General features: G+C 47.1%; 1 protein-coding gene across 1 annotated transcript in view; it reads right to left on the bottom strand.

Annotated features, from left to right (window-relative positions):
• The window catches only part of Asap2 (ArfGAP with SH3 domain, ankyrin repeat and PH domain 2), a 116,919-nt gene that overhangs the window by 19,168 nt on the left and 73,999 nt on the right, over window positions 1-23,752 (bottom strand). Inside the window, exons 12-18 of the mRNA XM_028777751.1 lie at window positions 22,606-22,654; window positions 22,353-22,519; window positions 19,656-19,789; window positions 10,596-10,690; window positions 5,544-5,733; window positions 3,121-3,206; window positions 728-843 (exon numbers count right to left, since the gene is read on the bottom strand). Coding sequence (XP_028633584.1) covers window positions 728-843; window positions 3,121-3,206; window positions 5,544-5,733; window positions 10,596-10,690; window positions 19,656-19,789; window positions 22,353-22,519; window positions 22,606-22,654 — 837 coding nt within the window. The remainder of the gene's footprint in view (window positions 1-727; window positions 844-3,120; window positions 3,207-5,543; window positions 5,734-10,595; window positions 10,691-19,655; window positions 19,790-22,352; window positions 22,520-22,605; window positions 22,655-23,752) is intronic.

Here is a 23,752-nt window from a genome sequence, read left to right as displayed (position 1 = left end):
CTTCCTTCCTTCCTTCCTTCCTTCCTTCCTTCCTTCCTTTCTTCCTTTCTTCCTCCTCCTCTTCCTCTTCTTCCTCCTCTCCTTCCTCCTCCTCCTCCCCCTCCTCCTCCTCCTTTTTTAATTCAGACAGAGCATCGCTATAGCTCTGGTTTGCTGGAATTCTTGTAGAGACTTAGTTGGATTCAAACTATAATGATCTCCTCCCTTTGGCTTGCTCAGTTTTTAAAAGCAAGGGTTTTGAGCAGGACATGCTTTTTTTTTTTTCTTTGTTCAGTAGTTCTTCAAATACTTCCCCAGGACCCAAGCCTACCTTGATAGCTCTGGGTAAGATGCCCTGACAGTGGAAGACCCACAACTAAGGAGAAACAAAGTCCAGGCAGGATTAGGACCTGTTGCAGGCACTGCAAGAGAGGGCAGTGACCAGCACCTCCTCAAAGAAAGGCCTTGTCTGATCTCAGGAGGTGAGCTAAAATCGCTACACAGTGGATCTAGATTCACCCAGCTGCAAGGCCTAGCCTCATCATTCCTAAAGCCTGCAGGTTAGGCCAAAGGCTAAGACAGACAACAGGCGGAGCCTTTGGATACCCAGGACAAGGCACTCTGCAGGACAGGTAGGGAGAGGCGCTCTTTCTAGTGGGAGAAATACTCCGAACAAGAGAAGTGCAGAGCTGCGGAGAGGAGGCAGAGGGGCCAGCAGAGGAGCACCCAGCGTACCCAGGTGGCTTACCTATCTCAATGGAGGCCTTTCCCCGCAGGAGGAGCTTGAGGCACTCAGCATTGTCAGTCAGGCAGCAGTAGTGCAGGGCTGTGCTGCCCTTGCCTGTCTGTTTATCCAGGTTCCCACTGCTCGGAACATGGATGGAAAAAGATAAATCAGTCATAAGCCAGCGGATGAGGACAGCCCTGCAGACTGTGGACAGACATGTGAGTTAGCAGCAGACAATGTATCTAAGTTAAGCCCGCAGTGAGTGGGCACCAGACTAGCTAGCATGAAGGCAGCCAGGGAGCATCCCCACTGTGAGACTACAAGACGGCAGAGTAGACCAATGGTGGCTGCATTGTTGCTGAGTTTGGGTTAGAGCCGTGATGTGTAACTCTTTGGTGGTCAAATGACCTAACACCATTGGAAAACACATATATTTACAATTCATAACAGTAGCATAATTACAGTTATGAAGTAGTAACAAAACTCATGGTTGGGGGTCACCGCAAGGTGAAGAACTGTATTACAGGGTCGCAGCACTAGGAAGGTTGAGAATCACTAGGCTAGAGAGGACACCCTGGAGCAATCTCAGTGCCTCTGTCCTCTTCTCTCTTGTCCTGTGGTAACAAGGGCACCAGGTCCACCATCCAGTCTACACAACAAGCCCTGCCTGTCACCCATTCAGTCTACACATCCGGCCCTGCCTGTCACCCATTTGGTCTATACAACTGGCCCTTCCTGTTACCCTGGACAACAAGCAAACTTTTCATTTTCTTTTTAAAATTATTTTATTTTATATGTATAGATATTTATATTTATATGTATGCCTGGGTATCATGTATATGCCTGGTACCAGTGGAAACCAGAAGAAGGGATTGTATTCCCTAGGATTGGAGGACTAGCTGGTTATGAGCCACCATGTGGGTACTGAGAACTGAAGCCAGGTCCTCCAGAAGAACAACCAGTGCTCTCGATCACTGGGCCATCTCTCCATCCCCCTTCATTTTGTTTCTACCAGGGAAGGGAATGCTACTGTTAAGTTTGGTGTCCCAAGGCTCCTGCAAGCCTGCTGGCCCTAGGATAGCCTCCTGAAAGTGGGTGAAGGGGGACACTTCTGAAGACTTTCCCAGGTTCTCCTACCAAGACGAGATTATCCAAAACCAAAGGTGCATGTGTTCCACATAGGTGATAAAAGCAATCATCACCCAAAGTCACGCCACCGCAATAAAGGACGGGGCTGTGCATCCACCGGCAGACAAATGGAAACAGAAGTGTCCTTGGTTTGGTACCCACTGCTCCCAGCAGGACAACGGCTGCATCAGTGTAAGAAAGAACCACCTTTCCTTTTCTTGCTTTGTGCAGTGCCGAGGATGGTACTCGCAGCAGTTCATGGACGTGAAGCAAGTGCTTACCACTGAGCTCACCCCAAACCGCTTCCTAGCCTATGCATCCTCTATCTCTATCTACCTTCTGTCTTAGGAGAAGACAATCAGACTCCTCCCCAGGGAGAGTTTATGTGGAAGCAGATACAAATCAGCTACTTATCAAATGTCCACTGAGTCAGCATTCAGGCCCTGGGCTGGGCTCAGAGGAGAGAGTTTAACTGACTCAACCCTGAGTTCTGTGAACCTAGCTTCACAAGGAACTGCAGGTCTTAGGGACGACTGTCCTGCAGGTCTCTCCTACTTTCCAGCTGTTCCCTCACTCCATTGCCCAGGAATGACAGGGAAGGGCAGAGGCCACAAATATAAACCATCTTCTGTTGCTGTCACACAAGAACTTCCCATTACACATGCAGCATTTAACCAGCATCCTCTGCGCCAACATAGCCAACCCCAGCCACAATTAGGGAGTCACCGTGCAGGCTGAAGTGTCTTAGCATGTGGCTTGCAGTCACCATGCAGGCACGGACGCAGCACACACTGAACAACTCAGAAGGCTGTTTCTAGTCAATGATTACAAATGGCCTCTCAACTCAAAGGAAGCAGCCTTCACTGAGTTCTGATTTATAATTCCTGGCTTAGGACAGGGGCTAATACATCTTTATCCCCTCATATCTTTCTGCTATTGAGGCGCTGGGTAGGGACTGATATGGGAAAGACCCACCCACAGGACAAACCAGAGAAATGTTCATGTCACAGATGATGGCCCTGACACCCACATGGTCTTGCCCAGGGCTGGGAATTGAGCAGCCATGGTTCCTTGGAGTCTCTCCTAGACTCTAGATTTTGCAGGTATTATGAAGATGGCCTTCTGTTCTTACACTGCGGGGCTTTTCTAGGAAATTCCCATAAATTCATATTTAAATCTGAGATATGAGCATCTTGGCAACACAGCCCAAGTAGTGGAGACAGTATCTGGTCCCCTCCTCAGAAGCCCAAGAGAACTGAAACTCTGCTTATTTTTGAGATACCCACCTGTTCTGGACCAGGAAGTCTACAATGTGGAGGGAAGTCCGGTCCACAGATCTGACTGCAAGATGGAGGGCTGTTTCATCTGGCTCCTAAAATTCAAACCAAGACATTTGGAATTTCAGTGGCATCTTTCAATCCCAGAACCACCAAGGTGAAATAGCATGTGTCCCTTTAAAAGCCTTTCTACCTTTCCCCCCAAAACATTTATCTACAATACAGAATGTTCACTTTTTAATCTCCACAGCAAAAGGCATATGTGGTGTCTGAATGAGAACGGCCTCTGGAGGCTCACATGTTTGAATATTTGGTCCCCAGTTGGTGGAACAATCTGGAAAGCATGAGAAGGTGTGGATTTAGTGGAGGAGGTGTGTTCCTAGGGGTGGACTTAGAGGTTTAAAAAGATTTGTGACATTCCCAGTCCAGTCCAGTCCAGTCCAGTCTCTCTGTCTGCCTGCCTGCCTGTCTGTCTGTCTGTCTGTCTGTCTGTGTCTTATGGATGTATCTTAAGATGTGAGATCTCAGCCACTTCCCAGAACCAGGCCTGCCTGCCTGCTGCCATGCTCCCCACCGTGGTGGGAAATGAATTCTAACCCACCGAAACCGTAATCCCCAAATAAACACTTTCTTCTACAAGTAGTCTTGGTCACGGTGCCCTATCACAGAAATAGAAAAAGGAAGTAAGACATCATAACTTTCCTATCCCTCCCTACTTGCAGGAAGTGAGAACCGCTGGGGATTCCAAGCCATTTCAATTGTGTCCCAATCCCTACATCACCACCAGGTGAATGGGTCAAAAAGTAGAAGCAAACAGTCAAAACACAGAAGGCATGAACAGGGTGGCTGGCTCATTCTTCACTTGCCCTGCCTGCTCAGTCCTCTGGCAGTTGTGGGGACATGCTGCTCTAGACATTCCCTCTCTTGAGAGAGAACGGAAGTGACACTGCTAATACTTAGGGATAGCCTATGTCGCCAGGAGAAAATGGTGTCACCTTTCAATGTTCCCACTCAAGGGATCTAGCTTAGCCTAGAATTCTGGATCCAAACATGATACCCTACCTAGTACCCCACCATACTGGATGATGAATCCATCTGGAGACCAGGATGTGCCTAAGACCAGGAGGTTCTTTGGACCTGAACTATGGGGACTCAGTCAGGAAGGCCAGGAGACTAGGCAGCTCCTTAGGTACCAACAGTATAACACACATGATCCCAAGAGCAAGATCTGGAGACTGGAGAAGGTGTTCTACTCATCCCTTTGGGAGGATGCTCAGAGTGTGAACTACAAGATGGTCCTTGCCGCAGCGCTCCTCAGCACGGCCTCAGAGGTGCTCAGGGTTTCGGGCATCGGAGGACGTATTCCCTTCCACCTCAGATGGGAACATCTGGCACTACATTGTTGAACATTTCCTTCAACATCTGGCCTTACACTTTTGGCTTAAGACTAAACCAACAGGGTTAAAGAGACAGCTCAGCAGTTAAAAGGCTTGCTGCTCTCATAGGGACTCATGTTGGCTCACTGCCATCTGTAACTCCAGCTCTAAGGGACCTGACACCCTCTTTTGGCCTTGGAGGATGCCCACATATGTGTGGTGCCTGTATACACTTAGGTACATACACACAAAATTTAATTAATCTTTAAAAAAAAAAAAAAGAACAAACCAAAATACAAAGGTTCAGTTTGAAAGGAGTCAGTCTGGGTATGATGGTGTACAAGAATAATCTCAGTACCCAGAAAGCTGAGGCAGGAGGATTGCTAGCAAAGTTCAAGTCTTAAAAAAAAAAAGGTGTGTGTGTATGGAAGGGTTGGGGAGTGGGGAATAGGTCCTGTCGTATAGCAGTGGTTGTTGCTGATCACGTATTTGAATCCAAAATTGCTGAGTAGATTTGAAATGTCTCCACGACAAAAGACCAGCATATGAGGTGATCTGTCTGTCTTGTGGCCATTCCACAGTGTGAATATATATCAAAACGCTGACCACATATCATAATGATGTTGGATATGAATGGGTTGGGCATCCCGAATGCAGGTCATAAATCTAAAATGCGACACGACCCTAAACTTTTCGACAGGAGGAAAATTCCACACTCGAGCGCAGATGACGGCTAACAGTTAAAATGGAGGCGCGCTGAGGAGACTGTACAAAATCGCTTCTGTGTACCCGGCCTATGGGAGACATGAGTCGGCTGTGTCCCATCTCTAAGCTCTCAACATGTATCAAGTATGTCAACACCTAAAAAACACCCCAAATTAAAACACTATGGTCCAAGCAGCTATGATAATGTATGTCCAACCCATACATTTATTTACCCATTAAAAGAAAGCATGCCACCTATTTCTCCCCAGGGACTGATAGGACACGGAGAATAACCCACTGCACACCTCTCTCGTCCTACCCGCACTTCCCATCCTCTGCAGCCCCTCTTACATGCCCATTGGCCAGTGGGATTTTCTCTGTCAGGTCCACACCGTCAGCATAAGCTTGGAGTAACCCAAAAATGTCTCTGGTCTTGACGGCCTCACAAAGGCTGTGGAGCTTCGCCACGGTGTCTGCATGCTTTTTCCGTGCATATCTCCTCTCCATGTACTTGGCTGTGATGTAGTCCTTCCTTGCAATCCTGAAACCAGACATGCCGGATGGGTCAAACACTGAGGGCCTCTGTCCACCCAGTAGTCCATTGTCTACAACCATGTCCAGCCCTCTTGGGGCCCTGTGGGCACCTTCCTTAAGTAGAGGCATGTCTAGCTTCCAGTATCAGAGGTACCAAAGCCCACCCAACAGTCCTGGGCATCACCCAGTTATAGGGACAGAGGTGAGATGCGTGGCTTTTTTTATCTTTTCCCAGCTGCCTCCTTCCATAGCCCTGAGCGCTCCCTCAGCATGCTGCAGCCTCCACACCTAACCCATCCACAAATTTGCCTGACTTGCTCACATCCCTCTACCCACACGCTCAAGTCTTTCTCTGCTGTCACCCAAGTTCCTCCTGCATGTTCCAACCCCCCTCTTCAGACAGGCTGGCCACCCTGACCTAATCTCTGTTCTGGCTCTCCCTAGTACGTTGTCTGCCTTCTGATTTACCTGATAGCCACATCTGCACCCTGTCCTTTGTAGCCTTAAAAAGGGGCACATTCACCAGTGGCAGGGAATCAGAGTAAACTAAGTGACAAAGGTGTCAAACCCTCAAATCGCAGGCGTTCTAGCTGACAGACACTGGGGTTCAGGAGTGTGTGGGTCTACTCAGCATTTTGAAACACAATACTGACATCCTCTCCTTTGTAGCGAAAAATGAATGGGGGTGTCTTTCTATCATCCCACTGGGGCCTACAGATGGCATTTCCCTAAGCCAGGACCCGCAACACGGGCACTGTAAGATGCCAACACTAGGAGAGGCACTCCTAGAAGCTGGCATCAAGAGGTGAGTGAGCTAAGCTAAAAGCCACTGCCCACATGGCCTCTCATCTCCAGGAGGACAGGACCCAGAGAGGGAAACACCCAGGCCCACACTTCCCACACCTTCTCTCCCTGTTCCTGCAGTAGCAGTGGTAGACTTCCTAAACCTGCCTTCAGTCTACCTTAGACAACCTGCCTGAGCTCTCTGGGAGCAGAACACATAGAAGCAAAGCTTGTTTAACTGGGGGACCGTGAAGACAGTCATTCAACCCAGGATGGAGATCCCTGCCTTCTCCTCTAGAACAGGCCCCAGCAGGAGGGCAGGGCATACCTAGTCACTTCAGTCTTCACGCTGTTCATGTGTAGTCCCAATCTAGAGAGTTCCAGGTCTGCCTTGAGGCACAAGCCTTGATAAAGCACATCAACCTGTCCACAAGGCACTAAGCATCATGGAGACGGTCTGATTCACTGATCCCCACAGTACAGATAAGCACGATGAAGCCGGCAGAGGAAAAATGGGTAGCTTCTTGAGCCCACTGGGAAATGCCCTGGCCTGGGCCAGTTCAGAGCTGGAGATCTTTTCCAGTGTGGGACTTTCAAGAATTACCAAACCATAGTGGGACAGCCTTCATGGGGAATGTATGCCATGCCTTAGACTCAGTGGGCTCTGGTGACAGGACAGTTGTCAAGTTCGGTGTAACAACGTGGGGCACTCTCTGTGACTCCTAATGGACAAAGACGGGATAGAAGCAGCTGAGTTCCTTTACTTATCTATTTATTTGGGGTAGGGACTGAACCTAGGGCCACGTGCATGTCAGGCACAAGCTCCCTATCACTGGAAGGACATCCTCAGCTCTTGGTTTTAAGACCTACTTTGTTTTATGTGTATGAGTGTTTAGCTTGCACGTATGCATGCCTGCTGCCTAAAAGGTGGGACAAAGGCTTTGGATGCCCTGGAACTAAAAGGACAGCCTGGGAGCCATATATGGGTGCTGAGATCTCAACTTAGGTCACATGCAAGAGTAGTGTGCACTCTTAACCATGGAGCCAACTCACCAGCCTTAAGCTATGGTTTTTTGTTTGTTTTTTGCTATATAACCCAGGTTGGCCTCAAATTCCCAATTCTCCTGCTTCAGCTACTAAAGTGATGGGATTATTTTTTTTTCCGTTTTTGGTGGTTTTGTTGCTGTTGTTGTTTTAAATGGGTATTCATCCATCCTAGGCTCTGAGTCCCCTGAAGGTGGTTCTAACCCAAACACAGGACAGATCTCTGTAACCCACTCTGACCCCTGGTTACATCAAGATAGACTGTGCCATTTAGTGTGTTCTCGGTTTTTCTTTTAAATGTATAGCCTGAGATGTGTGGAGAAAAGCAGCGGGAGACTGCAGACTGATCCATCTGGCGTTGTTGCGGGTGGAGGGCTTCCTGCTGCTTCTTCAGAGTCAGTCTGCCTCTATGAGCAGATGCTATCTGGCCTCTGGGTGGCCCAGTTACACATGCTCTCTGCCTCCACTCCCAACTGGGGGTTCACAGGCCATTAGAGGGTGCCTTTGCTTTCCCCTTCAGCATACGGTTAAAGATGGTGTGTGCTTACTCCAAGCTGCAGGCAGCTCATTCAATCAAATCTAGAAATAAAATGTTTGCTGAATGAAGCAGGCATAGAACTGGGGCTATTTATGTGATTTGTTGAGCCATTAAACATTTACGGAACCACTACAAGCAACATACTGTGGGGGCAAATACAGAAAATGAGTGAAATGTAATTTGCAGAACAATATGTGAAAATCCAAGTATATTGTAAAGTGTGATGGAGTGTTATAAGAAACAGGCGGCTGCTGGAAGCACACAGAGTCACACAATACATCTTCTTCTTGTATTTGGGTGTGAGGAACCAGACTAAGGGTCCCCCTTATGCCACCCATGCTAGCCTTAAACTCACAATGTATCCCAGGTTAACCTAGAACTCACTATAGAGTCCAGACTAGCTCCAAATGCATAATCCCCCTGCCTCAACCTTGCCCTTGCAGGGATTACAGTCATGAACCACCATGTCTGCTCCTGCGTGTGTCTGTGTGTGCACGCACGCCCAGGTATTGAGAGGTGGTATTCATTTTTAGAATCAATTGCCCCTCAAACAAACAGATGCCTGATTTCATAAGGACTCCTGCTAGTCTTTTTTAAAAAAGATTTATTTGTTTTTATGTGTCTGAGTAATATATATATACACACACACATACACACATACATACATACACCATATACATTCCTGGTGCCTGCAGAGGCCAGAAGAAGGCATTAGGTCCTCAAGAACCAGGGTTCTGAATCACTGAAGCCATCATGTAAGTGCTGGGATCTGATCCTAGGTCTTCCTCAAGAGCAACAAGTGCTCTTAACAGTGGCAACATTTCTCTAGCTGCTAATCCTAGTACTTAAAAAGAAGTATTTTGCTATACTTTTTGTTTCAGGTTGACTGGTATTATAGCATTCCAGAAGGCTGGGACCTCAGTGAGACAAACACCAAAGAAAGCCAGCATCAAGCAACAGCTGCCACTAAACTTGCCATAGTGGGCCGTGACATTTCCTTCACTAGTTGGGGTCATCCAGTTGTCCAGGAAGGCACTGGGCCTCCGTGGGTCACAAGAGAACCCTAGATTGCAAGGGATCCTCTTTTCTCAAAGGCAGCCAGGGCACTTGTATAGACTCTGTTGCCAATATCATTCAAGGCCTAACTGAGTGTGAGTCATCTTTCTAACTCCCCCAGTGCCTCTCTGAGGGGGTCAGCGTGCTCTCCCTTTTTATTATAGAAACTAAGGTTCAGACTCAGATGACAAAGAACCTGCCCCATTCTGTGGCCAAGAATGCGGGCTCCTAATGCCTCTTCAAGTCAGACTTGAAATGGACAACTTCATATAAAGAAGACGATGCTTTGTAACCATGTTATCCAGTCTCTGGGAGACACTATGTCACAAATGTTTGCTTACTACAGGATGAAAACATAAACTGACATAATCTAACACCTGCAAGACGTTAGACTAACTTCTTAGTCTTGACGCCCAAGACAGCCAACAACTGACAAGTTTTCTGCTTGCCCTCCAGAATTTCTCCATGCCCTCAGTGAATCAGAGTGCAAGATAACACAGGTCCTGCACTTCCGCTGCCTCAGGTTCCCAAACAGAACAGTTACAAAAATCTAAGTGTGTTCTGCTTTATACAGGCTCTGTACACCATCACCACCTGTAAAACTGCTCTTAAAGACTCTGTCCCTCATCACTCAGTGTCCTTTGGGGCAACCCTAACTACTAACTCAATTTCAGGCCTAGCCCAGTGAAATGAGGTCTGGCTCACAGACTGCAAACCTTTCTTTTCTTCTCTATTCTATTCTAGTTTCCTTCTGCTGTCACGCCTATACGCAGGTGCTTGCTTGCTGGCTGGGAGACCTGCTCCTTTCTCCTCTCCTTCACTTTGCATTGTTCCCTGCAGGCATACCATCCCAAGCTCCCCCCCACCCTCCCCAGGGCAGATAGGCCATTTTAAGAAACAGGGATGATGTCTGAGGGGCAAGATGCACTTCTCTGTCTAGCTCCTCAAGCCAGGTGTGGTGAAAAAAAGACTTTGATAGAGTTGGTAGGAATCCCTGTTGTACTGGCTCCATCAATGGGCCAGCTAGAATCCCAGTGAGGTACGACAGCTTCTCAGTTACAGTTTGTAGCAACGGTAAAACACATAGAGGTTTTCTGGGGGAGACAACAGGTTGTACACCTGGAAGGACACTGGCACAAGAAATGGTGCATGGTTGCCTGTCTGTGAGGGCGGGGCACAATTCACCATGCTAGGAAAGTGGGCAGAGAGGAAGAACAGTGGCAAGGGGCACAGGGGTCCATGACAGCAGTGAGCCAGACTCACTGCAATGCCCTTCTCGTATAGCTGCTAATAACCCTGCTTGGACACACAGAAATGACTAAGGATGAAAAACATCAAAATGAAAACAAATCAACAATTTTAGCTAGCAGGAATCAACAACTGATGCACTGTCTCCCTGCCTGCAGGGCTCAGGAAGGGCAAATGAGAACAGCCAACCTAATACTCACATGTCGCTGCCTGGGTTGGGTTTGACTGGGTCCTCAGACGGGAGGCAACACTCCATGATTTCATTAAAGCCTGCATTCCCAATATTCTTGGCAAGCTGCAAAAATAGAAGTCTATTTCAGAGTATTCAATTATTAATACACTCCACTGCTGTCCATTATTCACAATCTGATGATTTATTTAATGGCCACTAAGAAATAGCACGATAAAGTGGTTTGCTTTTAATGAAAAGGCACAGAACGCAAAGCCCCATGGTATCAGCACAGCATGATGACCTGCAGAGGATTCTGTGGAAAATGGACGCCAGTCACCACAGCCTTGGAGAAGCAGGAACTCGATCCATGGTGATCTACATTCTAACCTGCCTTCCTGCAGAAACTCTTTCACCCACAGCCTTCTTCACAGCAGCTGTGAGTAGTGTCGCAGAGACACACGGGACCAGGACTTGGCCCTGGATGTGGGGGTTGTGGGTGAGATGGCCCTGACTCTTGCCTGCTGCGCGGTGGGGTTCATAGGCCAGGGAGAAATCCCCTCCCCTCCCATTTGCCCTTACCACCAGTGGCAGGCAGGAGAGCTGGTCCCAATGGGGTCTAGAGAGCAGGGGAGCTGTCCCTGCTCCTCACCTGCCACAGCGCTGAGGAGAACAGGCCCTGCACCTCTCCTGGGCAGCAGAGTAGAGCTGGCCCCAGATATGGTGGTTGCAGGCGAGCCAGTCCCAAGGTCATGCATGAGCTCAGGAGAGCCAGCTCTGTCTCTTGTCTGCAGTAGTGAAACCAAGCTGAGACACACTTCTCCCCACCCCTCCATCCTTCACCACCTATGGCAAGTAGGAGAGCTGGCCCCAGGGTCATGACAGTGTTGAGAGTGGGAGAATTAGCCATGTCCCCCATGGGCTGTGGCACTCAGGAGAGTGGACTCTGCCTGGTGGGACTAGGGGGCAGGGTTGCTGGTAACCCCGCCCATGGGGGTGAGAGCTGGAGAGCTTGTGGGCTGAGCAGCTCAGACACCTCTCAGGCCCAGAGTCACTGCTTTGCATTGGCTCACCCCAATATCCTCCCCATCAATGAACTGCTGGAGTACATGAATGGGGCTGGTCCTACAGATCCAAAACTACAGGATCTCCATGACACAGGGCAACAACAGGATATCGGAGAGGGGTCCCAGTGGGGACCCAGTATTGATGGTGTAGCAGAAGCCAGAGGCCTGGTACCAGACCAAGTCATTGCAGTGAACATTAGCAAGCAAAGAAGAGTGGACAAAAGGGAACACTGTGGGACACATTGTAACACACTGTAGCTTTACAAGAGTTTTTTTCTCTGTTGGCGGGGGAGGTTGTAAGAGTGGAGGGTGGGTATGAGGGGAAAGGGAGATGGATGGGATTAGGGTATACAGTATGAAATTCAAGAAAAAGTGAGTGAGTGAGAGAGTGAAAGAGAGAGAGAGAGAAAGAGAGAGAGAGAGAGAGAGAGAGAGAGAGAGAGAGAGAGACCAAATGGGACACTTTTGGTGAAAACTCTTGGAAAACTGAAACACTAACAACATTACGAATGACATCCAGGTGATCTCCAGATATGTCTTCTGACTTTACCATATCTTCACATCTGATAATCACCAAGTACCCTAGTGCTAGGCACAGCCACGCTATCTTGATAACATGACAATTGGCGTTTGCTAAACAAAATCAGGAGCTCCTTCAGAGCAGGGACACCCCCGCCTCATCCCAAGCACAGAGTTCAGCACCTGCCCTCAAAGTGAGCTTCCAGGACATATTCCTAGCACTGCTGCACCCCGGCCCTCCAGTCAGATTTTTAAACATTAGTATTTCCCGAAACAATACTGGTAGGGCACATCTTACACAAGGATTGGAAAAAACAGATTATTTAACTTCATCATCGGAAACACAGTGAGTGACTCAATGTCAAACTTCTTAGCTAGACTGCCTATGCAGACAAAGGGTGCACAGAGACAGTCTGGAGGTGTGGCTGTTGGGAGGATCTGGGTCTTGAGGAGTGACTGACTTAAGTTCAGATCCAAAAAATAAATGTCAGAAGCCACCCCAGTGTCTCCTAGTTTGCATTAAGTGGAGAGGGGATAGGAGGAAAAAATTCAGCAGGAATCAGAACGCTTCCCTTCTGCTTTGCTTAGCTGGGACAGCTGGTCCAGGGAACTACCACATCTGTATGTCACACACACACACATGCAACACTGGAGCGACCTGTCACCTCACGTATCTGCTAAGACCTGGTTTATAGCTGGGCTATGGTGGCGCACGCCTTTAAATCCCAGCACTTGGGAGGCAGAGGCAGGAGGATTTCTGAGTTCAAGGTTAGCCTGGTCTACAGAGTGAGTTCCAGGATAGCCCAGGCTATAAAGAGAAACCCTGTCTCCAAAAACCAAAAAAAAAAAAAAAAAAAAAAAAAAAAAAAAAAGACCTGGTTTATAAAGGGAACCACTTGGAACCATGGAGAGAGTCAAAGCCCCCAGAGCTGGAGGCCACGGGATCCTGCTGGGAAACATGGGGGTCAGCAGACCCCTGAGAAGCAATGCTTGGAGCAGGGAGAGCAAGCATTGACCAGAACTTTGGCATCAAGAGCTGGCACTGCCATCTGAAGGAAGTGTGGATGTGCGGAGTGAAAACCTCAGCTACATCGGCCGAGGAGGAAGCCTGAGTGCTCACTGGTACAGGTCTCTCCCTGTGTGGGGTCTGGGTTCCAGGGCCGTAGAGATGGGAAACATGAGGGGACCCAGGTATATCCTACACTGCTTTGATGACTTCGAATTCCTAAGACATGGAAGTGGCATGTAAGTCACTGTCAAATGACACTGTTCAGGGAGCAACAAGAAAAGTCTTCATGTGTCTAGCATGGGATAAAACCTTGGTAGGCTCAGCTACTTAACAAGTGAACAAAGAATGCTCAAGGGTCAGGGAGATGGTGGGTCTCCAAGAGACTCAGCAGCCAGGCACCTCATTTCACCTAAGGACATATGGGATAGATTTCAGGAAATTCAAATTTGTTTTTTTTTTTTTTTAAAAAAAAAACCTCTTAGAATACCTTTTAGTATTATTGGAGGGGGGCACATTATTTACTTATGTATATGAGTGTTTTATCTGCATGTATGTAATAATCACAGATGTCAGATCCCCTGGAACTACAGATGGTTGTGAGCCACTGTGTGGGTGCTGGGGACTGGACCCAGGTCCTCACAAGAGCAACAAGTGCTCTTCAACACTGCGCCAGCTCTCCAGCACCCATTTTAAACAACTTCAACTTGAGGTTGGTTGGATTTGTAGATTGCAAGCCCGACACAGAGGGCCAACTGAGTGTCACTTAAAGCAGTGGAACCGAAGCCTCAACCTTTACCCTTCACGCTGCTTCACAGACACAGAATGAGTCTCTCATGGAACTGAGCAACTTAGCTGTTTTGGGCATTGGGTATGAGCCAAATGTTGTTCTTCACTGGATCAATCCAACAACAGAGGCAAACTGATAAAATAAATAAAATTAAAAAGAAAAGAGAAGAGGAAGAAGAGGAGGAGGGAGAGGAGGAAGAGGAAGAAGAGGAGGAGGAAAAGGAGGGGGAAGAGGAGGAAGAGGAGAGAAGGAGGAAGATGAGAAGGAAGAAGAAGAGGAGGAGGAGGAAGAAGAGGGGGAGAAGGAGGAAGAAGAGGAGGAAGAGGAAGAAGAGGAGGAAGAAGAGGAAGAAGAGGTAGAAGCGGGACCAGGGACATGGCGGGACCAGGGACATGGCACAGTGGATAAAAGCATTTGAATTTCAAACTGACAACCTGACTCTGATCCTTGGAACCCATCAAAGCTGGAGGATCTGGTGTGCATCTGTAATCTCAGCACTCCTATGGCAAGATGGGAGGGGCAGACATTAGTATTACCCAGAAGCCCATGTGCCAGCTAGGCTAGAATATACAGACTAACAGATACAAGAACAACCCTTGTTTCTCAAGGGTGGAAGATAAAAACAGTCTCCTAAAGTTGTCCTGCCACCTCCATAGGCACACTGTGGCACACACACACCTATATACAAACAATAAAACATGAAAAAAAATATATTTTAAAGTGGCACAGTGTTGGGGGTACAGCAACAGAAGAGTCTACTCAGCTCTGTAAGACCCCAAGTCCAGGCATGATCATAGCCAAGAAGACTCTGAGATTTGCACATATGCTCAGAACAGGGAAACAGTCTTTATAAATCTTTAGCAGCTGCCTAAGAAGCTACAACAAGGCCTGAAGTTTTGTCTAGACCCTAGGTTTAGAGTTTGGGACTGGTTGGAGCAAAATTCCTGCTTCATATTTCCGTGGGGAGAGATATCAACTTTTTCCTACCTCTCTATCCTCTCTTGAGGACAGAAACCAGAATGAGGGAAGTAAAGATTTCTCTGAAGTCTCTTAGGTCCCGTAGGGGTTACTCCACTGAAGCCTACTCCTCTCTAGGCTTGGTGTCCTCAAGCTGCCGGAAGGGGGGGGAGGAAGTATCATGGGGGAAGGGGCTACGACACAGTTTCTGCACACAGGCACCACATAGCAATCTGGGCCTCTGGCAGCTGCACAGTCTAGATCTGTTCTGGTTTACCTTAGCTTGCTCCCTGTTTACCCCCAACTTTGTTCCAGTAGGGATGGAAGGCCTGAAGACACGTCATGCCCTTTGACACACATGTGCATTAGGGCCCAGAAGACACAGTGACTAGTACAGGTAGAATCAAGAAATGTAGGGGGCTTAACAAGGATGGGGCATGAACATCTAGGGGTTGAGAAGGGAGTTCATATGCCTAACATCTGTGTGGACCTTGCCATTTCTCTAATGTACCTGACGACATACATAGATGCTTGGGAACCTGGTTTTACTTGTAGGTTTTATGTTGTGACTTCAAATGGGTTGCGTACAGCCTGTGGCGTCCAAGGATCTTTAGGGGTATTACATGTACATTCCACGAGCAAGTTGGACTCTGAGTCTCATTTAGGCCAGAGAAACACACACACACACACACACACACACACACACACACACACTCCAGTCATGCCAATGCCGAGAGCCTAAACATGATTCATGGATGAGAGCTGACTGTAATTTCTCATAGCCCCAAGCAACTGCAGTCACTACCCAGAGTGGCTTAGTTGAGTGTCAGCGAAATGCCAGTGCTGAAAAGCAGTTCCCAGGGTTTGAGGCTGCGGCTGACCAGCCCCGATGTCTGACAGTGCAGTAGAGATAGACCTCAAAAGACAGCTGAGTCAGCTAACCAACTCCTGGGCTTCCTGACATTCCTCCAACATGACTGAAGACTTTAAAACTCAATTCCTTTTTTTCCTTTATTCTCTTCAGGCAGGGTCTCTCTCTGCAGCCCAGGGTGGCCCTGGGACCCACTGGGTAGCACAGGTTAGTCTCAAGGTAGCAGCAATCTTCATTTTTAGCCTTCCAAATTTTGAGGTCACAGGCATGAACCACCACATCCCACTCTAAACTAAACTTCAAAATACTGAGGTTTTATTTATTAACATAAAATATGATCGTGAAATAGATCACATGATACCAGTACCCTAGTAGGTAATATAGTTTTCCAGATGATACCCTCCCCCATACCCCCACAAAAAGCTTCTTTTAATGTTCTTCAGTGTTACGGAGAAAATTCATTTCTTTAAAATCCAGACTTGTCATAGGTTTCTGGAAGCAGGTTCACTGAAGCTCTAAGCCAGTGGCTCTCAGCCTTCCTAACGCTATGACCCTTTAATACAGCTCTTCCTGTTGTAGTGATCCCCAGCCATAAAATTAAGTTTTGTTGCTACTTCATGACTGTAATTTTGCTACCATTATAAACCTAAATATGTAAATACTTGATATGCAGATGGTCTTAGTCAACTCCTATGAAAGGGTCATTTGACAACTCCAAGGGGGTCACCACTGCTCTAAGCCTACCCGAGTATGGACTGCCGAAGTGGCTGAGTGGCAAACTTCCCCAAAAGAACCAACTACCCTCCACCTGCTCCTTCCATTTCACTGAATGAGAAGTAATTTTAAAAGCAGGAAGTGGAGAGGATTACTAACCAGTCACCTACAAAGATGCTGTCCAGGTACGACTCGTCAACACAGAAAGTGTGCTTTGAAATAACAACACATTACAATGGAGAAATAGCCAGGGCACAGCAGCAGGGAAACTCTGCAAACCAGGAGATAATCCATGGAACTGAGCAAAGGCCTCCTCTGGAGAGGAAAACATTGAGGTTATGTTGAAGGGCAGGAACAGACAGCCACTGATCTCTCATTCAAAGACATGATGCCAAAGAGAAAATGGAAGTGTACTCAGGTCCTGCTCATGCGCTGGCTGTCTCTTTCAGGTCATTTTAAAAGTCTCAGCTCACCAACAACAGCAAAACTGGGAAACTGGAATTGCTCTGCATAAGTAAGAGAGTGAAGGGGCAGCCCATGGAATGAGACAAACCTGAGATGCTGGTCCGACTCAAGGACAGAATCCAAACTATATAACGAGCCTGAGTAAGTTGACAGAATGAACACAGATAGTCCTGACTTGTGGGCACAGGACCAAAGACAGGAAACAGCAAATGGGTACAAGACGACATGCCCAGCAGTGCCAGCTGCAGCAACATGTGAGCAAAAACCATCACCTCACACCAAGAAGCCTTTATCAAAAACTTTTAGGTGAATGAAGGAAAAAGAATCATATACACTGTTGGTCTGAATGTATAGAGGTTTCTTTAAGAAAAATAAAAGTAAGAGGCAGAGATGGCTCGGCAGTTAAGAGCACCCACTGTTCTCACAGAAGACCCAAGTCTTATTCCCAGCATCCAGGTACCTCAGCGGCCTGTAACGTCAGTGGCCTGTGACATCAGCTTGCGGGTATCTGACACCCTCTTCTGAAGCATCTCTCCAAGGCCACTTTTTGAGACATGTTAAAGTAGTCATTGTTGAGCAAGGCTCTAACTAGCTCTTGAAAGCTAATTACTAGATGTCTAAGGATTCTGAGAGACAGCTGTTAAGACACCGCTACTGTTAAAAATTATACTATGTAAACACATGATAAATCATGTCAACAACTATGATATTAAATATTCGAGGCTCATTATCTTGCTAGGCGTGTTGGTTGGTGCACACTTGAATTCTAAGCACATAGGGATCTGAGGAAGAAGGAAGAAATCTGAGTTTAGGAATAGCCTGAGCTACCCGGGCAGTGGTGGCGCACGCCTGTAATCCCAGCACTTGGGAGGCAGAGGCAGGTGGATTTCTGAGTTCGAGGCCAGCCTGGTCTACCGAATGAGTTCCAGGACAGCCAGGGCTACACAGAGAAACCCTGTCTCGAAAAACCAACCAACCAAACAAACAAACAAAAAACAAACAAACAAAAAAACAGGAATAGCCTGAGCTACAGAATGAGAGCCTGTTCCAAACAAACAAATGAGGACAAATTTCATCACTTCTAAATTTTACTACATTTCACTATTACCAGTGATGGGAGTTGCCCACATATATTATGTTTCTATGAAAAACGTTTGCTTGAACACTGTTACTAAACACCCTTTTCCAGTTTCACAGTCAGTAATTCCTAAGAGTAGTTTGAAGCCATGACAGAAGCGTTTACACCAGGGGAATAGGCAGGCTTCCATCAGGGGCTCTTTGCTCCTCAGAGTTGCTGTTGAGTATTTGTTGGGCTCTGGAGAGGGGCAGATGTGATGCTTCCGTATTTCCCACATGGCCAGACAAGCCACCACTGATGCCAGTTTGTGTCCCAGGAGTCTCAAATTGAGTATGCGCTAAGACAGATTAAAGGGAGCCTCATGTTTAGTGTGTTACCTGAATGAGTGCAGAACCTGGGTACATTAAGGTAATGTAAGCAAAGTTTCCCCATTGGTAGGTGGGAATAATACACCATGGATGTTGAGTCATACAGATCGGATGAGCCAACACACACAGAATGAGAATAAGCCATTACCTCACAATACACCACTTGACATGTCCCTCCGCTGTAAGCAGACAAGAGAAGAAATTGCTGCAGTCCATCAGTGTTTGCTGAGGTACTGTTTCCTTGAGAATTCAATGCGACCATTTAAAAACTAAGCCATAATCAACTTCCCCAGAGATGCTCTATACCTCAAAAATGTAGGCCAGTGTCTCAGCAGCAGGAACCATACACATAACCAAGAACAAATTGTAGGGACTTGCTGAGCCTGCTTCATTTATAAGCTATAAGTAACCAGGGATGTTGCTGTCTGAGATGCCAGGGTCCACGCTAGCTAATCTTCACTCTTGTCCTCCAAGATCAAACAAGGAATTCCTAGGAAAGACAGGAAAACTTCCCCAAGACAGCCAGAGGCATCATGAATACAGACTCACTAGATTCAGAGTTGTCAAGAAGATTTACTACCCCGTGGGAGCAACACTGACTGTGTGAATTGATGTTCTATCACGATTATTGTTCTTGACATTAAAATCAATGGCAATCAATATCCACTTACTACTTGCTACCCAACACCCAGTCCTCTCAGGAAAGACTTTTGAGCACAGATTTCCAAATGGAAACCATGGACTCTGAAGTATCCTCCAAGCCCACATGAGTACATAACTGGCCTTGTGACTCAATCGGCCTGAAGTATCAGGTACCAGAAGGTGTTTCTCAAAACATGCTTCCAACTCCCCATCCCCTATCACAAAGCATCCATATTACCAGTGACCCAAGAATGAAAAACTATTTCAGAGAAGCGAGAGCAAAACCGGAAGACAGTGTTTCTCCTGAGAGGAACAGTACGGATCAGGAAGACAATGGAGGCTTGAAGCAGGAAGTGAGTACAGTTCTGTCAGAAATCAGTTGATGGCTTGGGGTCAGTAAATCCTTTATTGCCCTTGAGCTTTGGTTTCCAGGCCTGGTTAATGAAGGAGTTGGGGCGGGGGTAGCTATCACTATGGCTGTTTCAGAAGACTCCCACACAGCCTCAGTCATGTGCATTTTCTGCATTTAGGAACAACATCACATAACAAGACACACCCTTACTCACTGGTGTCAGGAAGTCAGTAATTGTCAATGAGTGTCTAAATCTAATTACCAGAAGCTCAGACGTTCCCAATACATCTAAGGTCAGGGACTGCATCCTGGAGTAATGAACCCCCAGCTCCCTGTGGATCCCAGAGCACTCGATGCAAGTCAGGATACCCAGGTTGGTAGAGAGCCACGTCGGATCTGTCAAAGGAAAGGGGACATCATGAGCTTGCCATCAGAGATCAGTCAGGAGGCAGAAGTTTCTCCCTGTCAGGCTTTGAATATGAGCATTTTACCCTAGACACAGCTGGCACCCCTGGTCATCTAAGATCACACCAAATCCACAAGCAATGACAAGGTGCTTTTCCTTCCAACTCCTATCCTTCCAAACACAAGTGACTGCAAGTCACCCGGCCATACTGCAGAGCAGAGGAGGAGGAGCAAGGATTCTCCAAAGCAGAGCATGGAGGGGACGGATAAGATCTCAGGATACCAACAGTAACAGAATACACACCCCATGTTTGTGCTGTGCTGTGCTGAGTGTCTGGGCTGTGGTAACAGTCAACTGCACTGTGAACATCTGAAGTCAGAGGACTCTTACATACTATCATCTCAGAGTTCAAGCTACACCTTCCCCACATGGCATGTTCATTTCCTCATTTAAGTTCCCTTCCAAGTGCTTAGTGCACAGTGTGGACCCAGCCAATACTTGACAGGCAAATCCTGAATTTATAAAGCATAGAAATTAAGATGTATTGGAGTACAAGGTCTCCCGAGTACTTCCTGCCCCCTGAAATCCTCCACAGATAAACATCAAGATCTTGCCCATGAGGTCATCATCAAGTTCTTTAAAAAAAAAAAAAAAAGTAGGAGTTGGGGAGAGGAGCTAGAGAGATGGCTCAGTGACAAGAGCACCTGCTGCTCTTTCACAGGACCAGAGTTCCATGCCCAGCACCCATATGACTATTTATAACCACCTGTAAGTCCAATTCCAAAGGATCTGATGCCCTAATCTGGCCTCTCTGGGCATTACACACATGTGATGTGCATAAACTCACTCGGACCCATACACATAACTCTAAGTAAAAACAAATAAATCTTTAAAAGCATACTGTGAGCTGGAACTTTTGATCAGAGGTACAGTGCTTGCTTAGCACGTGTAAGGCACTAAATTCAACTCCCAGTACACGTATGTACACACATACTCACACAGACACATGCACACCTGCACACTAACTGTACCCACATTAGTAAATATTACTAGCACCCATGCTTGCAGGTATCTCAGTTATTCTGTGTGCACTCTGCTTTGGGGAACAGTGCACGTTCAGATAACATAGCACACCATCTGTGCTTTCTTAGCATTTTACCGAAATGTATCAATGTATCATTCTCCTTCTTCTTTCTACCTCTTCCTCCTCCTCCTCCTCCTCCTTCCTTCTACCTCTTCCTCCTCTACCTCTTCTTCTTCTTCCTCTTCCTCCTCCTTGTCTTTTTGAGACAGGTCTCACAAGTAGCCCTGGCTGTCCTGGAACTTGCTCAGTAGACCAGGCTAGCTGGCCTTGAACTCACAATGAACCACACGCCTCTATCCCCCAAGTTCTGGGATTAAAGGCTTGCGCCACCACCACCTGGCTTCAGCAGGGTTTCTTTATGAAGATGTTGAGAGCACCTAAGAGCTTCACTGTTCTTACGTTTTCAGGCATTCTACTTCCTGCCTCTGCTCCTACCACAAAGATCTCTTTTCTATTAATTAATTAATTAGTTAGTTAATTAATTATTTTAAGTATATATGAGTACACTGTAGCTGTCTTCAGACACACCAGAAGAGGGCATAAGATCCCACTACAGATGGTTATGAGCCACCACATGGTTGCTAGGAATTGAACTCAGGACCTCTAGAAGAGCAGTCAGTGCTCTTAACTGCTGAGCCATCTCTCTAGTCTCCCAAAAGATATTTCTAATAGATCCAAGGCCAAACAGAAACTCAGAGAATGAGGCACTCAATAGTACCTTTAACTACCCACTCTACTGTGACTGTGGTTTAATAGAGACTGTCACAGAACTAGATAAACAAAAATCCGTGTTTTCAGTAAACCAGCATTCAGAAAAGCTACTATGTAGATCCTGACCCCCAGCCCTCTCCAATCTTAAAATGTCAATTCCTTGATCTTTAAAGTTCTAGTTGATAATATCCGTAAAGATTCCTGTATAGTAACATAAACCCTCTGATAAATTCTATCAAAATCCAAACACAAATTGTGACAGATAAATCCATCGCTCATTTCAGTTGTTCGACAGTCTGTAGCTCTCTTCCTGGGTCAAAGAGTCTGCCTGAAAGTTACTTTAAACAGTCCTCTAAGTAGGACAGAAAGGTTGACATAAATCCTAGGCAAAGGCCCCCACTGTACCTTCACAGCCCCTCAGAGCCTGTGAGACCAGTGGCCACAGCTCACCCGCACTGCTCACCCTTCAGTTTTCATTGTCTGAAAGCCGCTGTGGGTATAATCTTTTCATCTCCACCAGGCTGTCTTCCCATGGTCCTGCCCTGGGCCCAGCAGGCAGGGATTTCCCACCCATGCGCCCCATTGTGCTCTGTACACAGTTCATTAAGCATTTGTGTAATGGGATGAACCCAGACTGAGCTGCACCAATTTCATGTTTAAAATGAGAGTGGAAAAAAAAAAAATCAATGGGTGGATTCCAGGCATCCCTGGAATCTGAATGCCCTAGAGCAGGGGTTGGGGCCCGGTTCCCGGGTCACCTGGTGCCCCACAGTCGCAGCACACGTCATTTCCCGTCATCCTCTGCACCTCCGAGATGATCTCCTTGGTCAGCTCTTGGACGATGTTATTTTCTCCGGTGTTGTCATCACCCTTAAACGCGTTGTTCAGAGCTTCCTCTTTGCTGTTCTGCAGTACAGACATCCATCTGGGCAAACAGCAGCAGCGTGGGGGGTTAGCTGGGTGAACACGCCCACTCCCACCCCTGGTCCCAGCCCCATCCACAGAACTTACATCTGACATTCTTGTTCGTCTTCCGCTTGGAAGTGGTACGTCCTGTCATCTGCACAGCAAGGGAGACTTATCACTGTGCAGCCAGGCTTATTTACCTCAGGAATAATGTGTGCTCTCTACCAGATTAATACACAAAGCCAAGCAGCCCTTGGGACCATGTGTGTGCCATGCGAGTGTGCGTGCATGCCTGCCTGCCTGCTTGCATGTGTATGCTGATTTCAGTCATTGTGACCTTATAAGGCAAATTTATCAACCTGCCCTACTCTAGTCTAAAAGATGCAGTTTCCCGAAAAATTATATAATCTCATTACAGAGACATCCCCCAAAAGGAACAGTTCAAGTTCTTTGATAAGAGCCTTCCCTATCCTTTTTGAGGCAGTGTCTCCCTATGTAGACCAGGCTAGCTTTGAACTCACAAGAGATTTGCCTGCCTCTGCTTCCTGAGTGATAGGACTAAAGGCTCAGATAATTCCCCTGGCAAGCTTTTTCTGAAAAACACTATGTTAAATGTTTTCTGGTTTCCTTAGAAAAGAACTAATACTGTATAAGAAATTCTAAAGCCACACCCTGTGTCCTATGTCACAAGCACAGCTAGCCTGATAAGATGAATAACGGTCTAACAGGAAGCGTTACAGTGTTCATCAGGTGCTTGCAGTGTCTGACGAGTGTTCTCAGGGGCTGTGTTCCCAGGAGCCGTGGATGAGGGGATAGCTTAACTTCTGTGCTACTCTTGCCAAAAATGTACAGCCTCAGCTAAGTCCTGTGCAACCTCAGCTAAGTCCTGTACAGCCTCAGCTAAGTCCTGAGATGACACAGGAGAGACCGAACTTGACAGACACTTCTCAGCAAAACTGGACAGCAGTCTTCAAAACTTCCAAAGGTCAACATGGGCAAGGGATGACTGTAGAAACTGGAGCCCTAGAGGCCATGACTAAATATAATCTAAATGCAATATGGGGCCTGGAGGGGCCTGGAAGGCATCATAGTGCCAGGACAAGGACAGGAGTGGGAAATCGGTGCATTCTGAGTCTCATCTCACAGCGCCATGCCTATGTCCTTCCTCAATGTGGAATTCTCTAGTAATACATACTGGCAAAACTGTACTGATACACACACACACACACACACACACACACACCACACCACA

This window comes from Grammomys surdaster, unplaced genomic scaffold (assembly GCF_004785775.1).
Source record: "Grammomys surdaster isolate TR1022 unplaced genomic scaffold, NIH_TR_1.0 314, whole genome shotgun sequence".
NCBI lineage: Eukaryota > Metazoa > Chordata > Mammalia > Rodentia > Muridae > Grammomys > Grammomys surdaster.
Note: the sequence above shows the minus strand (reverse complement) of the source record. Positions and strands in the feature narration are given on the sequence as shown.